The sequence below is a fragment of the Phoca vitulina genome, unplaced genomic scaffold (genome assembly GCF_004348235.1).
Source record: "Phoca vitulina isolate PV1807 unplaced genomic scaffold, GSC_HSeal_1.0 scaffold60, whole genome shotgun sequence".
Lineage (NCBI taxonomy): Eukaryota > Metazoa > Chordata > Mammalia > Carnivora > Phocidae > Phoca > Phoca vitulina.
In genome coordinates, this window is record NW_022589763.1 from 800,984 (window position 1) to 813,470 (window position 12,487).

The 12,487-nt window shown below is 49.6% G+C and overlaps 1 protein-coding gene across 1 annotated transcript in view; it reads right to left on the minus strand.

Annotated features, from left to right (window-relative positions):
• LOC116623733 (keratin-associated protein 4-3-like) overlaps nt 1–11,801 on the minus strand; it is a 36,907-nt gene extending 25,106 nt beyond the window's left edge. Inside the window, exons 1-2 of the mRNA XM_032391141.1 lie at nt 11,769–11,801; nt 11,335–11,387 (exon numbers count right to left, since the gene is read on the minus strand). Of these exons, the coding sequence (XP_032247032.1) occupies nt 11,335–11,387; nt 11,769–11,801 (86 nt within the window). The remainder of the gene's footprint in view (nt 1–11,334; nt 11,388–11,768) is intronic.
• Nucleotides 11,802–12,487: the final 686 nt, after the last annotated feature.

Below are 12,487 nucleotides of genomic sequence, written 5' to 3' on the forward strand. Positions count from 1 at the left end.
TCTCCAGACTGAGCCAGTGAGGTACCCCACAATGACATTTTAAAATGAGCATGGTGATGTGCAGAGTAGCATCATCCCTGATCTGAGCCCGAGGGTCTCTGCACAGGGACATTCCACTCTTTTATTTTTTTTTTTTTTTTTAAGATTTTATTTATTTATTTGAGAGAGAGAATGAGATATAGAGAGAGAGCATGAGAGGGGGGAGGGTCAGAGAGAGAAGCAGACTCCCTGCTGAGCAGGGAGCCCGACGTGGGACTCGATCCCGGGACTCCAGGATCATGACCTGAGCCGAAGGCAGTCGCTTAACCAACTGAGCCACCCAGGCGCCCTGGGGACATTCCACTCTTGCTTGTTCCCCTGGGGCATCAGAAATCAGAAACACCCTTCCCACCTTGACATCCATGAGGGACCCCAGGGCTGTGCCCTGACCTGTCCTAAAACTGGGTCTTCCCAGGGCTGCACCCGGGCAGTCGATCTTCCGAGCAGAAGCTGAGGATGCTGCGTTTACTCTCACGGAGATTTTTCCTGTGGTTGTTTGCACGTGGCTCGGTGTCTGCAGGGATTGCTTATTTTGAGCTGCAGGTACTTGAAACCAGCAGGTGCAAGACAGACTTTCTCTCTGATCTTACCTGCCTCCCGTTTCCCCCAAAAGGGAACCAATTGTCATCAATGTCCTCGTGGGGCGTCCTCAGCCAGGAAGATGGACGCTGGTCAAAGCAGAGGACATGGACGTGGACCCCACAGCCAGACAGACTCAGTCACAAACCGTCACACCTCCCGTCTGTTCTTCCAAGGAGACAGGTCATGGTCCCTAAAATCCCCTGTTCTCCCCAAAAAAAACCCCACATGCCCTCCCCTTCCCCTATTAAGAGGCTGTTTACATTTTCAAAACTTTTTTTTTTTTTAGGGATCCCATTTTCCCCTGTTTTGTAATAGTGACCACGCATATAAGTGTTCACCTTTAGCGCAACTGTCCTCTATATATATCGGATATATATATATATATTATTTTTGATGTTATCCGGTCATTTTGTTAGGGGCAGAATTATCTTTCTTTTTATTTGGGGAACAATTTGGCATAATTTTAGCACAACTGTCCCATATATTTTTTTAATGTTATCTGATCATTTTGTTATTGGCAGAATTATCTTTTTTTTTAATTGGGGGACTATTTGGCATAGTTCTAGTATAATTGTCATATATATTTTAGTGTTATCCGATCATTCTGTTATTGGCAGAATTATCTTTTTTTTTAATTGGGGGACTATTTGGCATAGTTTTACTATAATTGTCATATATATTTCAGTGTTATCCGATCATTTTGTTATTGGCAGAATTATCTTTTTTTTATTTTTTTTTTTATTTTTTTATTTTTTTTTTAAGATTTTATTTATTTATTTGACAGAGAGAGAGAGAGAGAGAGAACAAGTAGGCAGAGAGGCAGGCAGAGGGAGAGGGAGAAGCAGGCTTCCTGCGGAGCAGGGAGCCCGATGCGGGGCTCAATCCCAGGACCCCAGGATCATGACCTGAGCCGAAGGCAGCGGCTTAACCAACTGAGCCACCCAGGCGCCCCTATCTTTTTTTTAATTGGGTGACAATTTCACATAGTTTTAGCGCAACTGTCCTATATATATATGGGATAAATATACATATATATATATTTTTTAATGTTATCTGATCATTTTGTTATGGGCAGAATTATCTTTTTTTTTATTTGGGGGACAATTGGCATAATTTTAGCGCAATTGTCCCATATATTTTTTTAATGTTATCCGATCACTTTGTTATTGGCAGAATTAGCTTTTTTTGTATTTGGGGGACGATTTGGCATGGTTTTAGCATAACTGTGCCATATATTTCTTAATGCTACCAGATCATTTTGTTATGGAAGGACTTGTGTTTCTTTATTCGGGGGATGGTTCACCATAGTTTTGGTACCCCTGTCTCATGTACCCTGGAGAGAAATGAGCCTTTTTGGTTTGGGATCCTATGTCCCCTCTGTTCCCCTCCAGGCTTCAGGCTGGTGCTCACTGAAGCCCCGCCAGGCGGGAAGTCAGGCCGTCCCTCCCCCTCCCCTGGAGCCAAGGGTCACGCGACCCTGCTTTCCTGCAGACGAAAGAAAACAGCATTCCACAGAAAGGTTTGTGCTGGTGGCTTTTCAAAAGAAACCCCTGAATACGTTTCCCCCGACCCATGCAGAATTCACATATTTTGCACCCTACTGGCTGGCTTCCCTCTTGTCCCCCTTCCTGTGCCTTTGTGCCCCGTGGGGACCTGGAGCTGGTGTTGAGATTATTTTGAGCTGAAGATGTTTGAGTGTCGATCAGAGACAGAAAGAAGCCTTCTTTCTTCTTCCCTCACCCGACACAAACCCGCAACTCCTGGGAAGCAGAGCTCCATAAATTCCTCTTCTGGCCTGCTCTCTGCCCCAGAAGGCAGAAAGCAGTAAAACCCACCCAAACCCCTTGTCCAGGGCAGTTTTGGCCCTGCAGGAGATACAAAGACCACTCATATCTGTCTAGACCAACATCATTGCACTTTCTTATCTGCTGTTTGTTCTCAGAAAACTCGTTGATTGTTCCAAAAAGCCATTTGTGCTCCTGTAATGGCTTTTTCTCCCCACCCCCAGACTGTCCCCACCTGTTAGGAGGGTATAGATGCCCCTGATTCTAACCATCCCTTCAGCTACTCATGACGGGGACCCCAACACCGCACTCCCAAAATGTGGATTATTTTAAACTAAAGGTCACTGAGAACCAGCAGAAGCAGGAGACGCTCTAGGAACGGGGCACCTGTTTCTGTAAAGAAAATTCATATTTATAAGTGAAATGTCCCCTTGTAGAGATGTCTCCCTGTCCCACAGCTGGAAGAGGACCCCCTCATAACAACTCTTATCAATGGAGGAGGTGCTGACTTATATCCGCATAACAAAAACCACGAAACACCCTTGTTCACCATACTATCCTGGTCACTTTCCCATAACTTGCTTCCGTAGAACAGGAACCCAAAATCCCTTTGCCTTTGTTTAGCCTGGAAAAGTAAATAAGCCCCTTCTAACCACCCCTCGGAGTTACTCATCTCTCGGTACTCTCGTGTGTAAGTGTGATGCGATGTTAATAAACTTCTGCTTGTGTTTCTCTTGTTGATCTCTCTGTAGCCAATGTCATTTTCAGGACCCTACCCAGAGAAGCCAGAATGGGAAGAGAATTTTTTTTCACCCCCTATACTCATCACTGACTCCTGTGTGTATGCACACCAAATGCATAAATCAAGTCTTTTTATTTTTCCTCTTGGAAATGCATGTTCTCGGTTTAATTGACAGCCCTCAGGCACAGAACTTAAAAGTGTGTGGGACATGTTTTTCCTATGGTGCAGTTCAAACCTCACTATAGAACTATCATTGCATGTAGAGATTCCTCTTGAGAACCACTTGGAACATCGACTGCTCCTGGAGACTAGATTTTGGAGCATTGTCGCAAACACTTCCTCTGCTCCATGCACCCACCTGTCTTGGGGTGTGACTAACATGTTAAGAATGTCCCTGAGGCAGAAGGATGCTCTGTGATGGGGCTTTATTGGAATCAGAACCGCTCATGAGAGCCTATAAACATTAGCAGTGGGGAGCCTGGATTCGGTGTGGGCAGTGTGGCTTACGTGGCCCATCTTTGTCACTTCTTCCCTCACCACGGACCAGTGGCTGCCAAGCCTGGGTAGGGCTCTGCCTGTTGACCCGAAAGATTTCTCCATATGGCTTGGGGTGGTGCTGGCCTCACACTGTCATAAGGTGTGGGTGCTCTTCTTCTATTTCCCTTTGAAAGTCAGGGTCCCACCTCAAGGGGGCAGGCTGGGTCGGGGCTCAGACAGGGGCTCTTGTTTTCCTGCATGTGAGGGATAAGAGACGGGTGGGGGGGAGACCCTGGGGACACCATTGTCATTTAGAGCATCCTGCACAGCTGCTGACTTGATTTCCTGGGGCGATCATAACAAAGGACCCTAAATTGGGGGGCTTGTAACAACATTCTCCCCCAGCTCTGGAGACCAGACCCCTGAGATCCAGGCGGGGCAGGACCACTGAGATCCAGGTGGGGCGGGACCACTGAGATAAGTATGTCTGTTAATTTTTTTTTTTTAATTTCGGACTCTTTCCAATTTATGTTGCCAAATAGCTTCCCAGAATTTGGGTGTGATTTACCCCGCTGCGTCCCAGCTCTCCTCGTGGAACAGCCCTCGCTGCAGCTGTGGGCTCTCTGTATGTTTGCATAATTGTATTTTGCATAACAGAGAATGCGTCAAAAGTCCGTTGTGGGGGGGAGATGCTATCTGATAGACCGTTCTGCCCGAGGAATCAGGCATTTAGGAAAAATCCATTTTCACTTTACGCCACACCCAGGAAGGAAATCACAGATACATTCAAGATGTAAATGCTTGATTGAAGCATAGCTACGTAAGCAACTGCGAGAAAGCACTGAATGTTTCGGAAAGCTCTAGACAAACTCGTTCTTTCTAGATTTGCGCCCCGTGGAAGAGAAAACCAAGGTGGAAAACTGAGCCCCACGTGCGTGCATTGACAACGAGTATTCCTGCAAGGCCAAGGATCGGCATAAATAGAGTTACTTCGCCCAAATCGGATAATCATATTATACAAATGCCGTCATTTCAAACATCTGCACAACCCGTATATTAAACAAATACATATATGTAGATATACATACATATCTATCTATAGCTAATAAATACTTGAAAAATAAATATGAACCGCCTCGCAAACGTAATATACACTACTTATCGAGGCGACTCTTTGTATTGATTGATTGATTGATGATTGATTGATATAAGCTCTACACCCAACATGGGGCTCAAACTCACGACCCCGACATCAAGAATCAAGTGCTCCCCCCCATAGAGCCAGCCTGGCACCCCTCGAAGCTACTGTTGATCAAAGACACGTTGCAAACCTTTGTAGGGTCAAACAATTACAGGATGGGGTGGTAAGAAATCCCCAAGTATGTCCCAAGGAAAAGGGGGTTTCCTTCATTTTCATAGCTGTCACAGAAAACAGGATCTTGTGGGTAAAATAAAGCTGAACCAGCTCTGAAACACTGGAGGTCTTCAGAGGCCGATTTGTACTTTGTCGAGAAGAGGACTAAGGTGCATAATGTCGATAAGAACTGTTGGATCTGGCTTCTGGATGTGCCCCGCACCGGGGAAGCTCTGAGCCTCCTCCATAAAGACACAGCGATCAATCCAGGGACATCTGTAGTGTGGGCATCCCTCTTTGCACCTGTCAGGGAGCTCTTGCATCCACAGAGCATCCTCCGGGATGCAGGGCTGGCCATGTGACCCATGCCGGCCAATCACAGCGGCCCAGGCCCTGCGGCACGGGTGGGTCCAGGGGCCGGCCAGGAGCAGTCGGGGACAACTGGTAGCTGGATGCTGGGACATCCTCTCTGTCCTGGTAACACAGGCAGTGAGGGCCAGGGAGAAGGTTCACAAAGGGCATGTCGATCCTTTGCTGAGAAAATACACATTTTTGCAGAAGGACAGAAAAGGGAATCTACAAAAAACAGGAAGGTGAGCTGTGTATAGATGCAGAGACTGATGGATGCACTGAATGAGTTTCTAGTCAAAGCCAAATGGAGTCTCTCAGGGACGTGAAGAGATGATGCGTGAACTCAGATAAAAGAAAAAAGGGACCCAGAGATTTTTGAAGAAGAAAAAGAAAAAAGGGATGCAAAGATTTTTGAAGAAGAAAAAGAAAAAAAGGGGATGGCATTTGTCCTACTGCATATCAGTATATAAAGCTCAAGTGAGGGGCACGTGGCTGGCTCAGTCCGAGGAGAGTGCAACTCTTGATCTCAGGGTTGTGAGTTCGAGCCCCACGTTGGGCGTAGAGATTACTTTAAAAAAAAAAGATAAATTGACTTTAAAAAAAAGAGTGATTTTAAGCATGAAGGGTTGGGGGCAAGAATCGACCGAAGACACATAATGTCCGTATGTAAGTGGGGACTCTGTTCATGGCAGAAACGGCATCACCACACATCGGGGTGGCGGGGAAGGATGGATATTTTGGTAGATGGTGGACAAGCGGCTATCCATCAAGAAAAAATACAAGTTAGGCTAAATCTTCGTGATGAGCATGATTTTGGCCCCTAGGACCGTCTTGCCCGGCGCCACACCCATGTATATGTCGTGATGTTCATCAAGCAAATTGTGGATGTAATTAAGGCGCCTACTTACCTGCATGCAAGATCCGGAGATGAATTTACCCGATGTAGTCCATCACATGAGCCCTTCAAAGTGCAGGGGGGACAAAAGGGGGAGGGGGAGAGACAGTCAAAGCATGAGAAGGGGGTGAATTCTGCGAGCATCCCGAATGAGCTCGGGAGTGGATTCTGGGAAGAAACGTAGCCCCACGGACACCTTGATTCCGGGTGTGCAAACAGATCGTGAGCTGAAAACCCAGCTCGGCAGCATGCAACCTGTGCCCAGAAACGTGAACCACGAAACGGATGTCGTGTGAGGCTGCTAAGTTTGTGCTCCTTTGTTACACGTCATAGCTAACTAAGGCAATCTCTAACCCACCACTGAGAGACACAACGGTCTAGGCAGATTAAGCACATCCAGACAAATGGGGAATTACTATAACTTCCAGCAAGGGGGTGGGGGGAGAGAATAGGAAGGAGTCCTTATGGCTTATGGGATAGGGAACCTTTGCTTCAACAAGACACAAGAAGTGTATTCTGCAAAGGGAAGGAATCCACGTTGGAATCATTGTCTCCCCAGATTTGGGGAATTGAGATCCTCAAGAACCCTGTGGAGAGGGTGAGTGAGTTCATAAAAAATATCCTCTTAGACGTGAACAGGGGGAGGGAGGGAGGTCAGTGTAGGTTGTCGGTCAACGCCATTCGGGTTTTATGTTTGAAGGAATCCAGAGAGGTGTGTGACCGACCAGAATTCCTCAGCCGCGGGCGATCACGCGGCCACCTCCGCAAGAGACATGCAATCTTCCGAGCCTCTGTTTATGACCCTTTCCCTCCAAAGGGTTTCCAATGCAAAGGCGTGCACGCAAACGATGCCGACCTTAAAAAGTCCTCAACGTTTGCTAAGACGCGTTTCCCAAATCCCTTATTTCCTGCGTGGCAGGCGGTGACCACCCAGATGTGAACTCCGGGCGGGGAGCCAAAGGAAAGTTGAAAATTCCCTCTTTACGGACTCCTGGATCTCGCCAGCCGTGGAGTGCCAGACACCGAGCGGAGAAAGACCGGGCTGCTCGGCAAATCACAGAATAGGAACTCGCCGGCTCGCTTGTTAGAAAATTTAACAGTTTGCAAGAGTGTGCGCGCCACAGTCTGGGGTTTTTCGAACGTGAATGTGGAAGCGTGCGTGTTGAACTGGATTTTGGTTCTAAGAACTTCGTAAAGAAAGTGATTTTGACTAAAGACTTGGAGGGTCTCAGGCCATGAGGCTCAGCACCTCTTAAATTCATGTTTTCTTGGTAGGCGTACGGAGATACAATGCGTAGCCGTTAGATACTCATCTTAGGGGATTTTTTTTTTTAATTGAAGAAACTGTGAGAATGTAGAAAGCAGCGAGATGCGAATGAAACATAGACATTTTTACGATGTCTTTTTCCAAAATAACCAGAGGCACCTCGTGATGCCTGGCAAATGTCTGGACCTTTTTTTTTTTTTTCCCCTGTTAGAATCCTAATTGCTTCTCCTGTGTAACTTAAGCGCCCATCGAAAGCATCTACCAGTCCTGATCTCGAGGGTAATAGGATACACCGATCCCTGCTTCCAAGCGTGGACGGAGACTTTCATTAAAATGAGGGCCGGTTTGTCCGGAGGGATTTCTGAGCATACGTTTTTATGGCTGAATTCTGAACACACAGAAATGCTGAACAAGTATAATTCTGGCAAGGCGTGCATCTTCTGAAACTGCTTTCTGTGGATTGTGGGCTTAAGCTAATGAACGGGTTTAATGGGGGTAATGGGAGTCGTACTTCTCACGGTCGGAGAAAGATTTGTGCAGATGGAAAGATGGAGGTGTTGCACTGGGGTTGGGGTATTATCAGTGTGTGAGTCACCCCGGGGGCGACTGAAGCAAAGCAACATAAACCAGGTGGCCCAAGACCACAGAAATGTATCCGGCCACCCCCAGCTTTGGAGAGCAGAGTCTGAGATCCAGGCGGGGCAGATCTAACAGGGGCAGGACCGTGCTCCTTATGGAGACTCCTTTCTGCCTCTTCCAGCTTCTGGGGCTCCAGGCGTCCCTGGGCTGGTGGCCACGTCCCTCCTGTCTCTGCCTCCATCCTCATGTGGCTTCTCCTCTGTGTCTGTGTCTCCTCTTGTGTCTCTTACAAGGACATCTGTCATTGGATTTAGGGCCACCGTCATCCAGGATAAGCTCATCTCAGATCCTTTCCTTATATTTGCAAAGACCCCATTTGCAAATAAGGTCCCATTCTCAGAGATGAGTACACATGAATTGGGGGGACACCATCCAACCCACGACACGCTCCCATTAAGTAAGAACCCTATAAATAACCGCTCGGCAGATAAGTGGTGAACTTCTTCCAAAATCTGATGACAACAGTTAATTCATGTGTCTTTGTCAAACTCCGATCTCTCACCACTAGGGTTTTTAAGAAGTATTTTTGGGGTCCCTAACTGATGGACATACAAGTGAAGGGTATGTGCCTTCCCCATAGAAAAGCGGATGTAGGGGGTGCTTCACGGTTTCCTCCTGTGACTGTAGGGATTCGTGTCCTTGGGGTTGGCAGTGACCACTGGCCAGCCGGCGTCATCTTTGGGGCAGCTGACATTGGGGACCTTTGCTGGTTTCCCGGCTGTGAGCTGGTAGAGTCCGCAGTCCCGCCTTTCTCCTGTCTTTCCGTGTGGTGCGGTGGACAGAAATGGGGGCACAAGGAGCCAGAAGCAGCCTCCCCAGGAAACGCAGAAGCACAGTGGATAGTGGGCAGTGTTTCCTCATCCCCCGGGGGGCGCGGGCACAGAACCCAGCCGAAGGACAGGGGCCAGAGGTCCACCGATGCCCTGTGCGTGATGCAGCAAACGACCGTGCGTCAGCACCAGGTGAGCCCTGAGGCTGCAAGCAGGACGGGAGGGCGGCCACGGGGACAAGGGCTCCCATAGTACAGGGGCCACAGCTAGAACCAGGAGGAAACACAGCCATGTCCGTGGAAGCCAGTGTGGACAGGTGCAGAAGACCCAGATTCCTGCCCACCAGGCCGGGATGCTCCAAAACCCCAGCCAGCCAGCTTTGTCACGTCCTCCCAGAGGACCCACAGGATGTGCCCAAAGGAGCTCAAAAAAGCAAACAAACAAAACAAAACAAAAACCACCCCGCACCTAGTCAGCACGGGATATGATAATTCTGTCATCTTGTATTTGTGTCCTCAAGCGAAACAGGTGCAGTGAAGATGCTCTATGTGCACGGACCGCTTTGTCCATTCATCCATCCGCGGGTACTTACATTGCTTCCTTGTCTCGGGTGCTGTGAATCGGGGGGTCCGTGAGCACGGGGGTGCAGGTGTCTTTTCGATTTAGGGATTTTGTGTCCTTCGGATAGACACCCAGCACAGGCATCATGGGACGGTGCACTGTATTTTCTCATTATTTCACAAGACAACATCACCTTGCAGGCTCTGTCCATTATTGTCACCAAAGTGTGGACAATACGCCCCAGGCTGCCGGAGTGCCCTCATAGCCCCCAGAGCGTGAGGATCCCCCCCCATCTTTACGACATCATGCTTGAGGAGAAGAGAAAGACTAGTTTTTTGTGCTCTTTCTGAGGCTTTGCGGTGATTCCACCTTCTGCCGGGAGGATCTGTGTCGACAGTTCTAAAGTCAGTAAGAAAATCCGGAGCTTTGTGTGTCTCGCAAATTTTGGCAGATGAGCCACGACTCCGGATGGTTTTGCTTGCGTGCTGAGCTCCAACAGAGACTGTGTTGCAGGAAAACGTCCCACATTGTATTGTGCGCCCATTCCGGAGCGTGCGTGATACATAGTAACATGCACAGGATACAAAACGCACAATATGTAAGACCATCGGGACGATGTGCAGTAAGTGCTCCATGGAATGGTTTCCACGTCCCTCGTAACATCAACCAGTCGGGTTTATGAGTAACTCCGCGGCATCCCTGGGACATAGAGGAAATATTCTCTTTTCTAAGCCCGAATGTGTTGGTCTGAACACAGATTTTCACCAGTAAATTCTACCACGACCCTGTGTGGACATCTTGCATTTCGTCCCTACGGCCGCTCAAGGAGGGGCTGTGGGTTTTCACACCAGAGGCAAAGGCTCAGAGAGGTTCAGACACTGCCTGAGGTCACACAGCACAGCCCAGGGGCTGGACAGCAAACCACAGGGCTGCTCACATTCCTTGAAGGTCTGGCCATTCTCAAGGCGGGTGGACAGAGGGGCAGCCCTGTCCGCAGAGTAGTCTCTCCTTCCGCCTTCAATTTGCCCGTGGAAACGTCCCCTCTTCCTTTTCAAGTGCTCCGGGGGGGACACAGGGTGCTCAGTTGCAGCTGCGGTGGGAGGCCATCCTCAGCTTTCAACCTGTCATCCCTGCCGTGGATCACAATAACCACCGTGTGGGGGGCGGGGACAGCTCAGGGAGGGGGTGGGCCCCCAGAGATGGGAACGGGATGCAGACCAAGGGGACAGATAGCATCTGTGACTCATGACCGTTCTCGAGAACATCCGCCCGTTTGGGCTACAGGTTCTCAGGCCTCACGCGAGACCCAGTGTCAGGCCCGCCCCACACATGTCAAAGTAGAGGTGCGGAGAGCCGCGGGGGTAAACAAGAATGCATGACATGTGCAAACTCGAGGGCTTGGGGTGCAGGTGGGGGTTCCCCGTTCCGAACGCATGTCTTTGGGACCCAGTGATGGTTTATAAATTCTGGGTTTGGGGAGGCGTTCTATGGGATGGAGGGGTCCGCACTGAAGGAGGGGGAGCCCAGGGTCTGTCCCTGGGACCCCCAGCAGCAGAGCTAGTCTGATGAGTTAGTAGGGTGGCATGTGGATGAAGCTGCAACACTCCCAATGAAGGTCCCAACTCCCGAACCCTGGATCTCTCCATGACGCCAGGCTCCGTGAGCCCCGTGCATACCTCCTGGTGGAAAAGGGCCATGTCCCCCCAAAACCAGAGCCCACCAAAGGGCAGGACACAGGGTCCCCTGGGGCGGCGTGCACCTGCTGGGCTAAGTCCAGGGCCCAGAGGGATGTCAGCACTAAGAGAGTTAATATTAGGGCCTCAGCACCAGTCCTGAGTGGGGCCTCATGAGCGCCCCTCAACCGCGGACTCACCTTTGTCCATCGAACTGTGTGTAGACATGTCCCAGGGGTACCAGCTGAACTTCCTGAAACCAGAGCTAGGACAGCAGAAACTGATGCCCCCGAAGGACCCTTCCTCAGCTACCCGGGCCTCTGTTGCAGCCACTGTCTGAGCCACCTATTTGGGGTAACTTGTTACTGTAGCCACAGGGAACCCATGCAGAGCATTGACAAAGACGGGGATAGCACTCTACAGATTATCTCCCCCTACATCTGGTCACCTCCAATATCTGGTCAGCTGGATATCTGCTCACCTGAATGTCTGATTGGGTTCTTCATCTTCCACCACCCTCAATATCTGCTCACCTGGATTCCTGGTCACCTGCATACCTGGTCTGGGTATCTGCCTACCTGGATATTTGCTCACCTGGATATCTGGTCATGTCAATATGTGGTTATCTGGATACCTGGTCGCCTGGATATCTGAATGGGTTCCTCATTGCCCGCCACCTCCAGGTAACACCTGATCACCCTGCTCTGCCTTCAGCAGGAGTCCTGAGAGATCAGTTTAGCCAGCATCCCCCTGATCCCTGATGCTCCTCCTGATAATTTTCCATCCACGAACCCACCTGCCCCTTGACTGTGAACCCCACTTGCCCACGCAGTATTCAGAGCTGAGCTGGGTCTCTACCAAGGTCTCCTAGCCTCTGTTGCATCATCCCTGAACGAAATCTGCTTTTACCACTTTAACTACTGTCCCATTCTCTCTCTCTCTCCTCTTTTTTTTAACACGTAACACTGAAACCACGCAACTCACCGTACGGGGGTGCTTAGCACCATGCACATCTGTGAACGGGCAGAATTGGGTCCGAGAACTGGACCCGGGCTTTACTGTCACATAAAGGGGTTGGTGGGGAGCAGAGCTGAGCTGGGGTCTTCCTCCAGCGCCTGGAGGCTCTCGATATCGACCAAGCAGTGAGTGCTTGACCACGCATCTTGGCGAGGACGTGACTGTGTACGTGTACATGTACGTGCAGACCCAGCACTCACGTGCAGAAAGCCCATACTCTCTTCTGCACTCACGTTCCTTTGAAAGGGGGGCCCTCCCAACCCGGAAGCCAGGCTTGTCCTCCACGCGGACGCCACCACCCACACCCCCTTGCCCAGCGTCGCACGGTTCATAATG